The sequence below is a fragment of the Rhodamnia argentea genome, chromosome 8 (assembly GCF_020921035.1).
Source record: "Rhodamnia argentea isolate NSW1041297 chromosome 8, ASM2092103v1, whole genome shotgun sequence".
NCBI classification, from domain to species: Eukaryota; Viridiplantae; Streptophyta; class Magnoliopsida; order Myrtales; family Myrtaceae; genus Rhodamnia; species Rhodamnia argentea.
In genome coordinates, this window is record NC_063157.1 from 2,420,564 (window position 1) to 2,439,269 (window position 18,706).

General features: G+C 40.0%; 3 protein-coding genes across 4 annotated transcripts; 1 reads left to right on the forward strand and 2 right to left on the reverse strand.

Moving 5' to 3' along the window:
- The first annotated feature begins 299 nt into the window (after positions 1-299).
- On the forward strand, positions 300-6,765 carry LOC115737948 (casein kinase 1-like protein 2). Its single transcript, XM_030670394.2, has 14 exons — positions 300-529; positions 651-691; positions 1,206-1,275; positions 1,366-1,514; positions 1,598-1,693; positions 1,767-1,837; positions 2,747-2,808; positions 2,913-2,976; positions 3,060-3,144; positions 3,273-3,399; positions 3,529-3,611; positions 3,693-3,756; positions 3,860-4,002; positions 6,086-6,765. The coding sequence occupies exons 1-14, from the start codon at positions 454-456 to the stop codon at positions 6,377-6,379; spliced, it is 1,425 nt and encodes a 474-aa protein (XP_030526254.1). The 5' UTR covers positions 300-453; the 3' UTR covers positions 6,380-6,765.
- Positions 6,766-7,495: 730 nt separating this feature from the next.
- LOC115737950 (eukaryotic initiation factor 4A-11) lies at positions 7,496-10,865 on the reverse strand. Its single transcript, XM_030670395.2, has 5 exons — positions 10,706-10,865; positions 9,964-10,033; positions 9,722-9,825; positions 9,019-9,449; positions 7,496-8,375 (listed from the first exon to the last, which is right to left on the reverse strand). Exons 2-5 carry the CDS (start codon positions 10,029-10,031, stop codon positions 7,740-7,742), a joined length of 1,239 nt encoding a protein of 412 aa, XP_030526255.1. The 5' UTR covers positions 10,032-10,033; positions 10,706-10,865; the 3' UTR covers positions 7,496-7,739.
- A 1,078-nt stretch (positions 10,866-11,943) lies between these two features.
- LOC115737862 (telomere repeat-binding factor 4-like) lies at positions 11,944-17,300 on the reverse strand. 2 transcript variants are annotated; one of them, XR_007199570.1, is made up of 7 exons: positions 17,036-17,300; positions 15,796-16,001; positions 15,103-15,187; positions 13,606-13,689; positions 13,096-13,372; positions 12,925-13,015; positions 11,944-12,090 (listed from the first exon to the last, which is right to left on the reverse strand). XR_007199570.1 is itself a non-coding variant. In XM_030670238.2 (6 exons), exons 1-6 carry the CDS (start codon positions 17,183-17,185, stop codon positions 12,984-12,986), a joined length of 834 nt encoding a protein of 277 aa, XP_030526098.1. In that variant the 5' UTR covers positions 17,186-17,300; the 3' UTR covers positions 12,817-12,983. The 2 variants fall into 2 exon arrangements, 1 of the variants encoding a protein (XP_030526098.1); XM_030670238.2 differs by lacking the exon at positions 11,944-12,090 and having other exon boundaries at positions 12,817-13,015.
- Between the last annotated feature and the right edge of the window lie 1,406 nt (positions 17,301-18,706).

Consider the following 18,706-nt stretch of genomic DNA (forward strand, 5'->3'; position numbering starts at 1 on the left):
CAGTAGCCAGTGGTTGTCTAACCCTAGGCGACAGCCGCCGGGGGTCGCCCTTATTTGAGAAAGCATTCTATGTTCTATTTGTGAAAACGGCTTCACTTCAGCCAATTATTTGAAAACTTTCCAATTTTTTTTAATTCACGACAATACAAATTAAAACAATTAAATTCTAGAAAATTGTGAAGAAAATTGAAAACTGAATATAACTACAAATACAGATATCTATAATTTAAAAGGTTTTTCTTTAATCGAAAAATTAAAAGGTTTGAAATGATGAGAATGCAACGTTTTAAGACAAAGTAGAAAGAGAGAAGAGAGAGAGAGAGAGAGAGAGTCCACCCACTTCTCTCTCTAGCGTCTTGTCTCGATCGGCTTTGATGGAGATAGAATTCAGCAGTTGCCTCTCGAGCACGCAGGGTTAGGGTTTCGGCTTGCGATCGCCTCAATCTCTCAGCCATGGAGCCCCGCGTCGGCAACAAGTTTCGGCTCGGTCGTAAGATCGGAAGCGGATCGTTCGGGGAGATTTATCTCGGTGCTCCTCCTCTTAATTTTGCTTCTCTTCAGCTGCTGTGGTTTCGTATTCTGTGGGTTTTCTTTCAATCTGTTTTCTGCGGTAGACGATTGTAGTGACTTGGGATTCATTGACTTGGCAGGGACCAATGTTCAGACGAACGAGGAAGTTGCAATTAAGCTCGTGAGTGTTCCTTCATTCTAGCGTACTTTTTGCCGTGTCGTATTGTGCGATTTTTGCTGGTTTCGCTTCTATTAGTGTGATTTTGTGGTTGCTCGGTTTTGAGTTGTTTGATATGCGCGTATTAGCTTTGAGTACTCTTTTGAACTTTAGCTGTCCAAGTTAACTTGGGATTGGTGACAATTTTTGCTGTGTGTTTGACTGTGGAGCCCAAACACGGTGAACTTATCTTGGTAACGAGACAAATATTGTTCTCTCCTGTTGTGGAAGACTTTGTTCGTGATAGGAGCTATAGTCAACATGGGTGGTATAGTGGTTCAAACCTTAGTTAAAGTGTTCTCCAGATGATGGATAATAGAAAACTGTTTGTGGCTTTTCACTTTCCTTTTTTGAAGAAGTTGGCTGAACAATTTCGTCTTTGGTATTCCTTGATGCAAAAACTTGTACACTCATGTGTTGCTGAAGTTAGGTCTTTCTGCATTTCTTCTGATGATGTACATCTTGTTGGCTATTTTAGGAACCTGTCAAGACTAAGCATCCTCAATTGTTATACGAAGCAAAGTTGTATAAAATACTTCAAGGAGGAAGTAAGATGTCTCCTAAATCCTGGGTATTATGCTAATTCTGTGTTGTGTGCTCCTGCGTTATTGCCTAACCGCTGATGTCGATCGTGGTAGCTGGCATTCCAAATGTGAGATGGTTTGGTGCTGAAGGAGACTACAACGTCCTTGTGATGGACTTACTGGGCCCCAGTCTTGAAGATCTGTTTAACTTTTGCAGTAGAAAATTGTCTCTCAAAACTGTTCTCATGCTTGCAGATCAGATGGTAAGTGGAGTGTTTTTCTCTGTGGTGTGTGATATTGATTGTTGTGCTTTATTAATCCTTTCTGTTATCTCTATTCTTTTCAGATCAATCGGATTGAATTTGTTCACTCTAAATCATTTCTTCATCGAGATATAAAGCCAGACAATTTCCTCATGGGTTTGGGGAGGCGTGCGAATCAGGTTGCCGTCGGTACTCTTTGTTTGTTACGATAATTTCTGTTTTCTGGGTTACTCAAGTATGACTGGCATGCAGGTCTACATAATTGATTTCGGTTTAGCAAAGAAGTATAGGGACACATCAACCCATCAACATATTCCCTACAGGTTGGCCTCATCTAATTTACAAAAGCGTTTCATCTATTATTTTTCTTTTACTCGTGCATGGGCCAATGTTATTCTAGACAATATGGACCTGAAATTGCTGTCATGTTTTATTTTATTGGATTGCTTGTTCTGTGAAAAGACCGTGCTTGGTAATTCGTATGTGTGATCTTATTTTTTCTATCCATGGTGACTTAGAGGGTGATACTGGCCTATAGATCCCAGGCTCCAGAGTGAATACTGCCTCTTTAGTGAAGGGCTGAGATCGCCTACTGGACTTCCCATGCAGACTCAAATGTGCGGGAACCTCATCTCATGTATTCAGACACATTTTAGTAAGGGGAAGAAAGCCTTTGCACTCAGATTCTAAGTCATGGGCATGGCTTTTATGGCAGCATAGTCAGAGTGTCCTGGAAAATTTATGTTGCCTTGTTTCAGGATTAAAAAACTGTTTAGCTTGATTCTTCGTTTCTTTTTGTGCATGGACAGTGAGGTACATTTGCATTTACAATTGGTTCTTATGTAAACCTCGTGAGGCTTTTATGTCTTCCTATTGCTTAGCTATTTTGTATGATTGTGTCTCGTATTAAGTACCTAGCTCTCCCCTTGGAAGATCGCCGGAGGGGAAACAAAAGAGAAACAATTTCGGGGCCCATTGTGAGGCCTATATTTATGCTAACCTCAGCTTAACGGTACCTATGTGGACATGGACCTGCATATGTTCTGTACAACTCTGGAGATGCAAAATGTAGTTTGATGTGTTACCTGATCTTCTTGTTTCTCTTACTTTAAAGGCCTTATATAGCTTAAAGTGATCAATATTTGTACTCAGTTACCTGATGCTAGTGCCACTTTTTTTGTGCAGTAATGGTTTGCTAGTGCCACTTCTAATGTGCGATAAATGGTTTGTAGGGAAAACAAAAATTTGACGGGAACTGCGAGATATGCGAGCATGAATACTCACCTGGGCATTGGTTGGCCTATTGCATACTCATTTGTACTGTTATTACACGCTCATTAATTTGGCATGTACTCTACTGACTACTTTTTATCCTGGGTATCTTCATGTTGTGCTAAGAACAAAGCCGCAGGGATGATTTAGAATCACTTGGATATGTCTTAATGTACTTTCTGAGAGGAAGGTGGGACTCATCAATGCCTATAGCTCTTCTCATTATTCATTTCTTGTTATAATTCCTTAGCAATGACCCTACCCATCCTGCAGCCTTCCATGGCAGGGACTTAAAGCAGGAACAAAGAAACAGAAGTATGAGAAAATCAGTGAAAAGAAAGTTTCAACTTCTATTGAGGTAAAATTACTGCTTACAAAGATATCTAGAGTTATGTCTTGAGCTAAACATCCCCTTGTAAAATGTCAGAGAGCAAGGGAATTATCTTTTCTACAGTGTATTGATGGGGATAATTCGCTCATCTGTAGGCCTTATGCCGGGGCTATCCATCAGAATTTGCATCGTACTTCCATTATTGTCGATCGTTGAGGTTTGATGACAAACCAGATTATACTTATTTGAAGAGACTTTTCCGGGATCTTTTCATCCGTGAAGGTTTGAACTTCATTTGTCAGTCTTGTCAATGTTACAATTGAAATGAGAGTAGTTCGACACATAACGGGCACAAGTTAATATTTCCTGTATGTTTTGGTGATTTGTTTATAGTGTTGTTTGTGCTTTTAGGTTTTCAGTTTGATTATGTTTTCGACTGGACCATTTTGAAATATCAACAATCACAGATTGCTACTGCTCCTCCTCGTCCTCTTGTAAGCAGCTTTTCTTTGTTTTCTTTGGGTATTGATAGTCAATATACTGGGGTTTTACACCATTGTGAGATTTTTATGCAGGGTTCTGGTGCTGGACCGAGTTTTGGTGGAACTTCCCCTGCTGTCAATGCCGATAAGCAATTAGGTAGTTCTCCATGCCCACTGACAACACCTGCTGGCAGGTGCAGTCTGCCAGCTATGCGCCGTATTTGGGATTGCTGCTTGTCAGCTTGTGTACTTTGCTGCAGGTGGTGAAGATAATAGACCCGGTGGTTGGTCTTCAGCAGAGCCTTCTCGGAGGATGCATTCTGGACCAATAGCGACATCTGGAATTTTATCTAAACAAAAGAATCCAGCTGCAAATGATCCTGCTATCCCTAGAGATGCTGTGGTTAGTAACTCTGTGCGTCCTTATGTTAATGTTGATTCGTTTACATGCCCTTGTATCTCAGAATAGAATATACTTGTGAAAATTGGATGTGCAAAAACTCCATATCATGACTTGCCAAAATATTTCGAGAGGAGAGCACTTGTGTTTTTAAGTGTCTTCCATATGGAATGTCTGTTGCTGACACCCTACAGCTGGAATGAGCGATCATGATGCATTTGATTATGACACATGAGGATATCTGAAGAGACTAAATTGTTGCAAGAGAATGTTTTCAAACAGATGTCTCAGCAACTAAACTATGTTTACATAGAATGTGGTCCTGTTGGCATGCATCTACTAACTTTCACAAGTCTGGACTCTACAATTTTGTTCAGTTTACTAGAGTGTGCAACTTTGCTGGTTTTTTATGAAGTTGGAACTTTTTGTATGATGCGCATTATGATTGTCAATTGGTTGGAAAAGGTGATGCAGCTATTGGAGTGATTTCCAGAGGCTTATGTGTGGTGCTGATTGTTTTCTGATTGTTTTCATGTGAAGTTATAGATTTTACTGTTTACTTGACACATTGTGCAGTGTAGTATAGTGCTTCGTTCCATGATAATCCTTTGCTTGTAGGATAGCTATCAAGGCATTGTCAATGTTCTAGAGTGGCAGATTCTGTAGATGATCACTGTGACTTTGATATACTTATGTTCATGATTTTGCCTCTACTATATCTATGTAGTTGCTTTTTAAGCTACCATCAGAATTATCTGTGCTTTTTCTTCAATGAGATAATTTCTTGCCAAGTTGCTTAAGTAATATTACTGAATTACCTATACACGATGTTGAGGCTTTGTGAGAGTTATAATACTTGTTATGCAGCACGTGTTGTTTTTCCAATCATAGTAGGCTTACATTAAGGTTCCGCTTTGAGTCCTTATCTTTTTTCCCTAATTATGGATGAGCTAACAAAAGATATCCAAGATGAGGTGCCGTGGTGTATGCTATTCGTAGATGATATTGTGCTTATTGATGAGACCGGGGTTGGGATTGGCGCTAAATTAGAATTATGGAGAAGCACGTTAGTGTATAAAGGATTTACGTCAAGTCGAAGTAAGACTGAATACATGAAGGGTGAGTTTGACACGGCAAGAGGAGGAGATCAAGAATCCGTGAATATGCTCGGACGGGAAGTACCCGGAAAAGATGCTTTTAAATATCGGGGATCAATAATGCAAAGGGGGAGAGAGATTGATGAGGATGTAAGCCATAGAATAAGAGTAGGTTGAATGAAATGGCGCAGTGCATTAGGGTTTTTGTGTGATTGCAAAATCCCTCTTAGGTTAAAAAGAAAATTTTATGGAACAACGATAAGGTTTGCAATGTTAGACGGAGCTGAATGTTGGCTAGTACAGAGGCAACATGAGCATAAAATGGGAGTAGCGGAAATGAGGATGCTAAGGTGGATGTGTGGCCATACAAAGATGGATAAAATAAGAACCGAAGATATTCGACAAAAAATTGTAGTACCGCTGGCGTAAAAGATGAGAGAACATAGATTGAGATGGCTTGGACATATTCTTCGAAAATCCTAGATGCTCCGGTAAGAACAGAAGTTTGTTACCGAAAGCATGACATGAAGAAAGAAAAAGGTCGGCCGAAACTTACTTTGGGGAAAATAGTAAAACAAGATTTAATGGAATGAGAAATAGATTGGCGTACGGTTTGTTTTAGGACGGAGTGGAGGAAAGCTATTAGTATTGTGGAGGGGCGGAATTCCTATGTTCTAGACTGTTCTTCTTGGTCATTTTTCTCCATATATATTTATATATTTTTATTTTTATATATTTATTTTTATTTTTATATGATTGTTTCTTTTTCCTCAATCAGCCTTGTTTTTATTTTATTTGTTTTTGGGTTCAACTGCCGACCCCAACTAGTTTGAGATAAAGGTGATGTTGATATTGATGTGATGTTGTCAAAATGATGTCAAATTCACGTTATTGACAACCTTCTTATCTGATCACTATTAAGGTTGACATTTTTTATGTATTTTACGGTTAAACATGTGATTAATAGATGGTCACTTGAATCTATGCAGCCATCCAGTTCTAACTTTTTGTGGTCAAGTGGATCATCTAGGAGAGTGGCTGTCTCTAGCAGTCGTGAAGCGGTTATTTCTGGGAAGGAATCTGATCCTTCTGGCCTGCATACAGCAGATATGAACCCTGGAGCATTCCAAAAGTTTCCTAGTGGCCAGAGAAGTTCGCCTATTGCATCATCAGAGCAGAATCGTCCTTCTGGTAAAAGTGCCTCAAACACGAAGAATCTTGAGTCCACACTTAAGGGTATTGAGAGCTTGCACTTCAATAATGATGAGAAATTGCGGTACTAGTGACTTCCCATCTCTCTGTCCACGCCCTTTGTATATTCTATGCAATTACCTCGTCATCATTGCCCGGAGTTTTTTAAAGCCTGTATATACTGCTTGAAGAAAGATGCATTTGTCAAGACTGGTGTTACTGTGAGCTTCTGCATCCAACCGCAGAATAAGTGGTAGAATGCATCTTCTGCAAAAGAATCCATCCAGACGCTCGGTTTTGTTTTCATTTATTTGGTTTGACTGGTCATAAGGTCATTGGCTGGTGAAACTAGATTTACACTTGCTGACTATAGGTAACTATTAGTAAGTGAAATGTCTCATGAAAGATGATGACTGTTGTACTTTTACTGGGATGTTTTTGATTGCACATAATCGAAAATTGTAGCGTGTTCAAATGACATTTTTACTGAAAATCTGCGGCTCCTAAGTTGGTCATTGTTCTTGATCAAGGCAACTGAAGACAACAGGTACAGATATCCATGGCGAACATGGGCGATTGTATGGAGGTTAGAGCTTAGCGCATGGTTTCAGGGTCTGTGTACATGGGCGATTGTATGGAGGTTAATTCATGTCGATATTTTTGCATTTGATGGCCAAAGCAGGGGGGATGATACGGTGAAGAAAGAGGTCGTGTATGGCGGAACCTAGCTACTAAAATTGCGCCGGCAAGAGCTGTTGCTTAATTAGTAAAAGGAGGCTCCCGTTATGCAGTTTGAGACTCGGTCATTAGAAAGGTCATGAGGAAACCGTGGAGGAAGTAATTGCCCTCAGCGGCGTCAACTCCAAACAATTAACGTAGCGGACTAGCGTACATTCTCTGATGACCCTGTATCGCGTTAATGGTCTTGGCAACAGCAAGTGGCGATGACTGAATTGAACTCCATCATTTTCCTTTCGCCGGAATGCAAATGATTGAAATGTGGAAGGACAAAGATCATAAAGAAACCTTCCAATTTATTTGCTCCTCCAATAGCGTGACCATTCAAGCTAGTTTCAGTTGTTGAGTCTCAACAAATAAGGATGGACTCTACCAAGAGAAGCTAAAACATGGCCAGAACACCAAAGTAAGATCCGTAACAAAACAAAGACAAAAAGGGTCAAGCAATTTGAAATATATAGGCAGGGGCGTATCAAAGCAGATGCACTTGGTTCAACCTACTACATAACTTTTCGACAACACTGCGAAAAAGACCGTACAAAATCAAACCCTTCAGGCAACACGAGCTGCAGGGATAACGCAATTGAGCCTCCCATACAATTAAATGGTCACATTGACTTAGCAAAGTAACTTAAGTTACTGAAACAAAAGAGCAACAAAGACCGCTTAAAGAGATGGAAAAATTTCCCTCGTCACAAGGACCAAAACACCTCTTTAAAGGAGATCAGCCACATTCGATGGTAGCTCTTCGATGACCACATTGTAGAACTTTTGTATATCAAACAGCATCCTCTCATCATCCCTTGTCACGAAGTTTATGGCGACACCTTTTCTTCCAAAACGTCCACCTCGTCCTATACGATGTAGGTAATTCTCTGGTTGGGTCGGCAGATCATAATTTATGACAAGGGAGACTTGCTGCACATCAATTCCACGAGCCAAGAGATCGGTGGTGATGAGAACCCGAGAAGACCCAGACCTGAACTCCCGCATGATTATATCACGAGTATTCTGGTCCATGTCACCATGAGTAGCAGAGACAGTGTGGTCTCGGCTTCGCATTTTGTCAGTCAGCCAGTCCACTTTGCGCCTAGTATTGACAAAAATGACACTCTGGGTGATGGCCAGGGTTTCATAGAGGTCGCACAGCGTTTCCAGCTTCCATTCTTCCTTCTCGACGTTGACATGGAACTGCTTGATACCCTCAAGGGTGAGCTCTTCACGCTTCACCAAAATTCTAACAGGCTTGTTCATGAATTTCCTAGTGATCTCAAGGGCCTCTGGTGGCATTGTAGCCGAAAATACACCAACCTGAATCTTTGCTGGCAGCAGCTGGAAAATGTCGTAGATCTGAATAAAGAGAACATTAGTAGTGCGTCACGGGTAAAATCACATTGATGATGTAAAGCACGGTCCAGTGCCAGAAATTGATGAGCCTAACCACACAAAAGAACCAAAAAAAGGTATTCCTTGATAAACCTAAAATGCGAAGCTAGATCAAAAAAGAATTGCACAACTGAGAAGAAATACATGCATACGTGTACGTATGCAATATGTAAAAAACGGCAGCACAGGTCCTTTTTTCTAACTTCATGACCAGTCATTGAGTACATATTCCGACGATGCATACAAAAGGGGCCAGGACTTGTAAAACGACTCCATCATTAATAGCAATTCGTTCAGCTCATTATATCATCATATATGCAACAGCATTTGCTGATCTACTGGTTCAGGAGATTTTTCAAATGGGATGATTGTAACAGCAGATTCTCTACATCCATGATGACTGCCCTTGCCTGCCATTTTGCTTGGCAGGGTTTATTAGTTATGCTCACAATTTTCTTTATACAGATGTTTATAACTATATTCATGTTACCATGAATGGTAGGATCTTAACAAATGTATTAGAGCAAGTCACTTATCCAGATCAAGCTTCTGATTAGTTCCAAACAAGAAAACTAGAAAGGAACAAACATCTTAGACCCCTGCAAACCTGATCTTTGAATCCGCGTGAAAGCATTTCATCAGCTTCATCTAACACAAACATTTTGATATAATCAGGCCGAAGTGACTGTCTTCGCAGCATGTCAAAAACACGGCCAGGGGTGCCCACAACAACATGCACGCCACTTTGAAGAATACGCTGATCCTCCCGAACACTTGTTCCACCCACGCAAGCATGAACCTTCACACCCAAATAGTCACCCAATGCTCGCATGACCTTCTCAATTTGTTGAGCCAATTCCCTAGTCGGGGCCAAAACTAGCGCCTGGCATTGAACAACATCATAGTCAAGTTGTTGCAAGATTCCAGAACAGAAAGTTGCGGTTTTTCCCGTTCCAGATTGAGCCTGTTGAATCACATCAAGACCCTTACAAAATGGCACAATTCCCCTTTGTTGAATGGCAGAAGGCTTCTCAAAACCTTGATAAGAACATAACAGGAGGAATAATCAATGCGTGAACTTGAATATAACAACCACATAAACATATGAACGATGGTCAAGTAGCAAACAGAACTCACTAACTACATTTTCAGAGCAATACATCTCAGACAATCAAAATGTAGCAGAAAGTTCTCAATGATCACACCATCAAGTAATATATGTACTTGTTAAAATGAGCCAATTAAGCAAGTTAATAGAAAATTTGAGAGTAGCAATAAATCTGTAAGTGGGATCTCCTCTCTTGTCATACCATAAGCATAGATTCCTCTGAGAAGGTTTTCCTGCAAACCCATCGAATCAAAACTCTCGAAAACCTCATCATAAGAAGTGAAAAATTCTTGCCCTTCAGTTGTCCTGCAAACAATTCACGCACCATGCAAATAGACAATTAGAGCATGAACCAAATCACTTCTACTCAGAATCATTCAAATAAAAGGAGTGTTTGCTGCAAGGTCCTTCGAGAGTCTCACACAGAACAGAAGGGAAACTTACAGCTCATTAATCTTAGTATCATACTGACGGGGATCGAACTGAGATCCTTCTGGTACCAAGCCTGCCATGACTGCAGAAAGAAAATATCATTAAACGACAAGAAATAATTGAATTTGTCTTATTGGTCTTACAACTCTAAACCTACTAAATAAGATAGCAATAAGAAGTTGAGTTTTCCCAGTCCTAATTCATTATATAAAACAAAAGACCCAATGGGGTACAGCAATCCAGCTAAGAAAGACTCGCTGCATCAAGACACCCCACTCTTCAACCACTAAAATTGACCCACCAGCTTCCAGAACTCCCCTAAACTCCCATTCCTAGCAATTGACAAGTGGAGGGGAAACTTGTCTCAGAAGGATTTGCCAATGCTAAGACACGCTAAATTCTCCAACTTTGCTCCCCAAATCAAAAAGCGTTATCTACACAGGCACTAAATCACCCATCAGCACAAGCATGAAACACAGGTAACCGGAACGGTCCCCAAAAAAGAGAAAGTGCAATAAACAAGATTAACTTTTGATCTCAGGACATCGAAATAGCCTCAAGATCCAAACCACCGGCAATCAATCTCCACAGCCATGCCTCTCCGAAGCATGCTATGGAATGACCAAAAAAAAAAAAACACCGCTAAAGCCAACAATCGCGCCGCCGGCAGACAAAGACTAACCCAAAACTAAACCCCATATCGAAATCACCAAAACAATACGAACGCGCCAACTTCAACAGGTAGAGAGCGAACCTGAGTGATGCTGGAGACGGTCGCCGTAGCGAGAAAGAGAGAGAAAGACAGGGATCTCACCAAACTCCTCGGATCTAAACCGCGGAGTTTGAAGGGGGCGAAGCGAGCGACTGTTTTGCAGAAGACGAGAACCGACGAAAGTGCGGGCGACAAGGTAGCGTCGCTAGGTTATTTTTGTAGATTGCGTTGGCGATTCTGCTACTCCTACTTTTCTTCCGAATTTACCCTTTTCCTTTTCCGATTATTACTACTACTGCTTCTTTTCTTCTTCTTCTTCTTCTTCCAATTATTTTCGCATGTGTACTTAATTTTGCTCATTTTAATTGATTTTATTAGCTAATATTAAGTATTAAACACACCTCCGAAGAGAGGTGTGATAACAAAAGATACCAGAAGTAATGTCTTTTAACTTTATTGATAATCCGAAAAACCAAAAAAGACAAAATCTAACTCGATAAAAGTAAGTTTGTGGATCGCATTACCTTGCGAGAAATAGATAAATTAAGTCTGTTAATTATATTTGATTTTCAAACCAAGTATAATGGGATATTGAAATTGACAAATTAAGATTGCCCGTTATATTCTATTTTTGAACCTAGTATAATGGGGTATTACATTTATTGGGTGAAAGACTAATTATATCCAACCGTCCAACACTCTGACCTTCATAGACAGACTTTGAAATTAGAACCTTCGTTTCTTAAGTAAAAAATCCATGAAAGCAAAAGTCCTGGCTTAAAGGGGTGTGTTTGTTTTACGGAAAACTCAAGATTTGAAAATGTTTTCCAGAAAAATAATCGTTTGTATCGTTTATAAAAATGAATAAATAAAAAATATTTTCGTCGCTCACGAAAATAGTTAGGCAAAAATTATTGTCGTAGTATTTTCCATTGACTAATTTTTCTAGACCATATATCCAATCATTTTTCAGAAAATATTTCTCAAATGTCTTTTATTTTTTAGATGTTGTCTACTTAGACTGTTTGGAAAGATTATTGAATGATAACAAACGTCTTTTGGGTCAATTTATCCTGCGTATTTTATACCATTTTTCAAATACTGAAGAATAGCCCCAGGAAAAGAAATATAATCATGTTTTTCAACACGGCCTCTCGATGGCTCCAAAAGCGTCCCAAAAAGCAAAGATATGCTTTAAGACGTTTGCAGGTCAACCAGTGAAGGGAGAAAGCAGGAAGAAAAAGAGGATACGTCAAGGCCAACCTCTTTTCTTAGGCCGAGCAAAAGCATAACTTTAGAATTAGGCAATTTGTCAGGGAAGCATATACAATAGATCATACTAGAGAAAACTAGCATGAAGCCATCTATTTAATACATATATTATTATCTGATTGGCTTATGCATAGAAGCCACTGACCTTTGAGCTCCTGCAACATAAATGAGAGTATGCATCATCTCAAGAAGGCTGACAGACAAAGATCAATAGTTTGCAGATAGTGACATCCAAATCTTTGAAGGAAATGGAGAGGGAGATGACGGACAGGTTCCCTTTTGCAGTAAACAGAAGCAGGGTTTAAATCGATCATCCACGATGGAATTTCTGCAGGCATGTGTGTCTGGGTAGAGGAGTCTGTTTCGGTAGATCGAACTCTTTCCGACACAATCAAAATGCGACATTTATCGGATCAAAGAGAGGGATAGCCCACAATCTGTAAAGTGTCGCTGGAACGCCTGAAGAGTGTTTGTTTCTCGTAGGTCCTGATTGCTGCATCATAAAAACTTGACTAGCAAAAGAACGTCAAATTTATCATCCGGTTGTTCTTTCCTACCCCGAATCCATCAAGTTGTGAAGGTTAAAGAAAAATCAAACTCAACCATATCAAGTCCATCGAGTCAAGACTAACAAGAAAAGATGAAGCTCAATAAAATTCTGATAGCATGTTCAAGGGATCTTCATGGAGTTATTCTCCAGTCAAGTGGATCGCATTTGCAGTCTGCAAACCATGAAGCCTATTATCATTCTGAATTGTCTCTTTAACCCTAGGTGGAAAAAAAAAAAGCTCGCTTAGGGTCGTTCGGAATAATTATCGAATAGCTGTAGTTAGCACAAACCTTGAAGGTCAAAGGAAAAACTCGAGAACAGACAAATCTTCTGAAGCAGAACAAATAAAGAGTTGTACACTCTCAAACAGCAACATACATGATCTAACGATATTCAACCAAATTAGAGTGCTTGATTCGAGAAAATATTCAGTATTTACCATGGAAAAAATTTACATGCAAGGCAATTCAGATATCCTTTGGAGTTACTCTGAATGGGTTATGCCATGAGAAAAATTTCACCTTGCAAACCTGCAAAGCAACTGCCCACAAGAAATTTTTTCAGAGCTCAGCACTGCGAGGTCATTTATAGAGTAAGAGGCTTGAGTTACATTGTTCGTAGATCTCTTGTACTAGCTGTAGCGTCATAACTGCGTCATCTGCCATTTTTGAGACTCGTTCAGCCTCCTTAACAGCCTCAGCTGCCAAAAACGATTTGTTCTCTGCTTCAACAACATTGTAGGCAGCAGCCATTGCCACCTCTTTCAGTGTCTCATGACTTGACAATGCCAACTGCTTTGACGGCAGGGACCGAACATCCTTCTGCTCTTGTACCGGTGTTTTTGTTCCTAGAGGAGCTTGTAGACTGATCCTATAATAATTCTGCACCTGCAGTAACAGTAAGAGAAATCGGATGGTGTAACATTTCTGTAAAAAATAAGAAAAATCCGGTAATATCAGCCGAGCGAGAGAGAGAGAGAGAGAGAGAGAGAGAGAGACCCACCATCCATACTAACGACAAACCTCGCAGCAAATCCAAGCCTCGTCAAGGTCAACAACACATACCTCGAAAAACATGCGATTCAATAAAACTCGGATTAATGTGAAAGAAGAGAATTCACCTTTTCGAGTTTGCCTTGAGAAACAAGCCTTCTCAATTTTGAACTCAGTAATCGTCTAAAATTTGGCAGCACCTCTTGCCTTTGCTGCATTTTTGGCAAGTAAACTATTGTTACCACCTCCTGAAGAAAACTGCCAAACAAGAGTCGACTAAAGAACTGACATCATCTCTTTCCTCCTGAAAAATCAATTTGAGTAATAATCACCTATGGGATATTAAGGGTGTGCATGATAACACTTCTGAAAGTGGATTTCTGCTCTAAAAATACTTTTGGAGCAGAAATCCGTTTGATAATTTAACTTCTGAATTAGAAATTCATTTGGAAAAATGTTTACTTCTAAAAGAAATTTCTACTTTTGAAGTGAATTTTCACTTCTGAAGTTATTTTTCCCCAAATTTGAGAAGTTAAAAAAAATTACTTCTCAACTCAAAAAGTATTCTCGCTTCATTCTCTTTTCATTATGCTCTCATTCTCTTTTTGATCCCTCCCGTCTCCGCCGCCACCCACCGCCCGCCACCACCCATCGCCAATCGCTACCGCCGCCACCCATCACCACCGCCCGCCACCCATGGGCCTCTGCCCATAGCCGCCACGCACCGCCCGCCCCCCGCCGCTAACCATCACCGGCCGCCACCGACCATTGCTTGTGACCACCGTCGCCAAGCGACGATTGCCGCCCGCCGCTGATCGATGCTGCCGCCACCCACCGTCGACCACCACCGGCCGCCGCCGCCCATCACCGCCCCTCGCCGCCACTCATCGCCAATCGCTACCGCCGCCACCCATCACCGACCACCGCCCCCCGCCGCCAACCATCATCGTGACCACCGCCGCCGAGTCGCCATCTCCGGCCGCCGGACTAAAAAGTAAATAATAAAAAATATTTTTTAAGAAATTTCAAAAGTTTAAAAATGAAGTTTGAGAAATTTTCGGCCGCCAACAATAATTTTTCATAGATGATTTTAGAAGTAGAAATTTTCAACCAAACGAATTTCTCTAATCAGAAATCAACTTCTGGAGCAAAAGTAGAAAAATCAACTTCGCCTTCTGAGCAGAAGTAGAGAAATTAACTTATGGCTAGAAATTGATTTATGAAGCAAAAGTGTTGCCATGTGCACCCTAAAGCAACCATCAGCATTACATGTTGCTTTTGAGATTGATTTACTCCCTCTAAGACAACCTAAATACACAAAAGATTCCACCTTCAAATTAAGAAAGCATATCCATGGTGGCGAGGCATTTGTGGCGCTACCTCTCTAGTCATCTAGTCGAAGCTAAACACATGGAACCGAAGTACATATAGATGGAGTGCAGCCTGTAAAGCACATGTAACACACATCTCGCAAGCCACGTGTGCCTATTAACAGGACTTCACTAAAGATATTTGTCACAGCATTCATAATCGTGCATAAGAAAAAGACCAAATCATATTCCAACACTCCCAGTGACAAATTTTTTCAAGTACCAATAATGCTGTCACAAAAGATCTCAACTTACCTCAATGTAGCTAACAATGGCACCAATATCAGATCCAAAGGAACCTTTCGTGGATGAAAGTGCTTCAAAGATTAGCATGTTGGGCCTATATATCCAAAAAAATAATCAATGAGAACTTGAGAAGCCTGAAAAATGCAGCGAAGTAATTCATTACTTCAAAATGACAAGAAAGGACTCAACTTGAAGCTTGTAAGAACTTGAAGCAATCTAACTAGAAGAATCAAAAACAGCAATCCAGCAACTATACAGAGTCGATATCAGAACATGCAACGCAAAGACTGTCCTTCTACGTTCCACAAAGTGCCCAGAACAGTACTCTATGTGACTCCAGAGTGTGATACTATTGTATTGTTGTATCATGCACTGTGTGGTTGCGGACATGCAATGGACTGATGGCTGAATGAGTTCCACGTGATAATTGTCTTACGCCATAGAAAGAACAAAGGCCTATAAAAAAATCAAGTAGAAGTAAAAGCAAATTTTCACCTAGCAAATGCTCAACCAATAACGAAAGCCCACTAAAGAGATTTCTGCATATGCCACTTTCTTTTCATTCCTGCCATGGTCCGATGCGTGGGTTTACAAAACCCTGAGCAGATGCCCAGGGAAGGGAGTATAAACAGATAGGATAACAAAGGATGGAAGTGAAAAAGATTGTCGTTACTGAAAAACAAAAGGAGGACGGATACTCACAGTGAATAATTCTTGCCGTCTTGAAAGCTATTTGAAGAATTGACCATGGAAACATCAGTAGGTGCAGTATGAGCTTGTGGAGTTAGAGGCACAGAACTTGGAGTACTGGACTGTGGAGCGGCCATCACACCTTTAACTTTTGGCAGCCTTTGTTTATCTCTAGAACCTTGTCCGGAATTACCGACGCTCAAGTTACGCCACTTGTCCTGGATATGGAAGATTAAAGGGTGTAACCGACCATCGTGCATTTTACAAAAGAAAAGAAAAGAAAATTATGGAATGCTATTATCTCTGTACGAAAAAATAAGAATAACAAGTTCTCACATTTTGTTTCAGCTCGGACAGAGCTGATTCGACCCAGCTATGCATAAGTACATAATTACAATATATATCAACACATTGAGTAGTCTACAGCAGCTCCAGAGTAAGATGATATGGCAACAGAGATCCCTAGCTTATCTAAATGTGGGGTGAGTAAATCATGTTTATATCGATAATACAAAAATGAGTCTACCCCGTGGAGCTCAAATATTTGCTTCCAATGACTAGATAGTTTTGTTTGACAATATGAGCGCATCAAACAAGGCTTGACATAATGATAGATTCTCAAATTGACTCGCGCAACATTAGGCTTGTTCCAGAATTTTGAGAAGCAATGAAAAACGAAAACAATAATGTTTCAACCCCTTTTTTCCATTGACAAAAGATTATGTTAGGCACTATGAATGAGTTAAATTCCGTTTCATCAACACAGCAGTCAATTCTCTCCTTCAAACTTCGATCAAAGCTGCCCAAATTACATTCAACATCGCACCTGCATTAGATTCGACAAAGCCATCAAAACTTTGACTTCAACGTGAAACCCATAAAGGAACTTTTCTTGCTCAAATATATAAGACCCTTGTCCCATTTCCCCTAGTTCTGCCTGGATCACTTTCGGAAAACAGCCCCAGACGATGCCAAGTACTTTCCAAGGAAGCCAAGATCACCATTGCAATTTCAAATTTTCAGCAGAACGCGAAACATCCTTGTACTAGAAACTCCAAAATCACTCGCATTGCACTACGACGAGAAACAAAAGTCTCTGTCGACATAATGCGTGTTGAACCTCGAGCGCAAAAAAGTGAAAAAGCTAACACCTTGCTGAGCGAAAGCACAGGACAGAAAGCCCCGGCAATTTCATATGTGCGAACACCCAAAAGTTCAAAGAAAGAAAAGGACGAGGACATGGAAAAACGACCTTGAGGTCGATGTTGGAGCGGTTGACGAGGGCAGGAGCGAATTCGGGGTCTTTGAGGATGTTCTTCCACTTCCCGGGGCCGTGCTTGGCGATTCCGGCGAGGAGCGCCTCCTCTTCCTCCTTCGTCCACTTCAGCTTCTGGTTCCCCATCTCGCTGCGATTCTCCGAAGATCAGTGACGCAGAATGTGCAGACTCTCTCTCTCTCTCTCTCTCTCTCTCTCTCTCGCTCTCTCTTATGAAGACGGCTTTTTGTGTTTTCGGAGCTCCCGCTCGATGGAGGCGTTACTCTTTTTCATTTTGTTATTTTTTATGTTCCGGCGGTTTTCTTTCGAGGCATTTCTCTCTCTAATTCAGCTTTCCCACGGAGTTCTTGGTTAAAGAACTAGAAAACATACATTTGAAAATCCTTATATTGACTTTATAGTGTTCTTCAATTAGCTATGAATCTTGAATATTGGAGTTGCTCAAAACTAATCGATTGCATCGATTTTAGATATTCGAATGTACGATTTTCTAATAGATGTTTGCCCTCTTGAATGAAGCGGCGAATGATTTATTGAATCGGGTCGATCATCAAAAAGTCTAAACGAACAATTTCAAAATTTGTGTCTTGTTGGTTGCTTGATCACCAAATACACAGTAACCCTTTTTAGACGTGAAGAATTTCAATTTACATATTTAGGATAAGATGTTTGTTTATTTTGTCATCTCATCGTTGACATTTTTAATCGCACTTTTACTTGTTTGGCGAGAATTCTTGCGCTTGTAAATATGTAGTGTTGGTCGATTGCCAGTTCATTCATATAGGCACATTCCAATACAATTTAAGAGAAGTTTCTCTCCGCTTATCATTTATCAAGGGAACTGGCTACAAATTAGACTCTTATGATCTAAATGTACGATATTTTTATAGCAAATTCATCCGTGTAGAAGATCGAGACGTTTTGTTGTTTCGTGTGAGATTCTTCCGAACGGTCGCACCTACTAACACAAAGTCGATAATCCAATACGGAGAATTATCCGCACTGTATCGCCAATTCATCTTCAAATTTATCAATAATTAATACTTTTTGAAAAAAAAAAACCACCAATAATGGGCACTTAAATTTTCTTTTGTACTATTTAGGTCACAAGACCAACTGAAATTTATGGAAATACCTAATGACAGACTCTTATTTAAAATTGCATCTAAGACCGACACACAGTGACACAAGGACTGCTCGTTTTGTACTCCTCGCTCGTTATTCCTCCAATCAGGATTCGTACTTGCTTCGTCGAATTCTGCAAGTTTTGCTAAAAAATAAAAAGAAACATTGCTTCCAATGTTTCAATTCAACAATCATTTTAACATTTCACGCGACTCTCCCGATTAAGTAAGTTATTAACTACTAATTTACTTCGTTGAATACTACAAGTTTTGTTCAACAACACAAAAAAAAAAAAAAAATTTGCTTCCAATGTTTCAAATCATTTCGATATTTGACGCAACTCTCCCTATTAAGTTATTAACTACTAGATTAGAAGATCGTTATTAATTTTTTTCTCAATTGTATAATACTCGTGAAATTTTCTCATGTCATGAACTTTAAAATACTTATTTATGTAAATAAAGACTTAAAGTGGACCTTATTTTAAATAAGATTATGAAGTGTTTTCTTATTCTTTCAAAG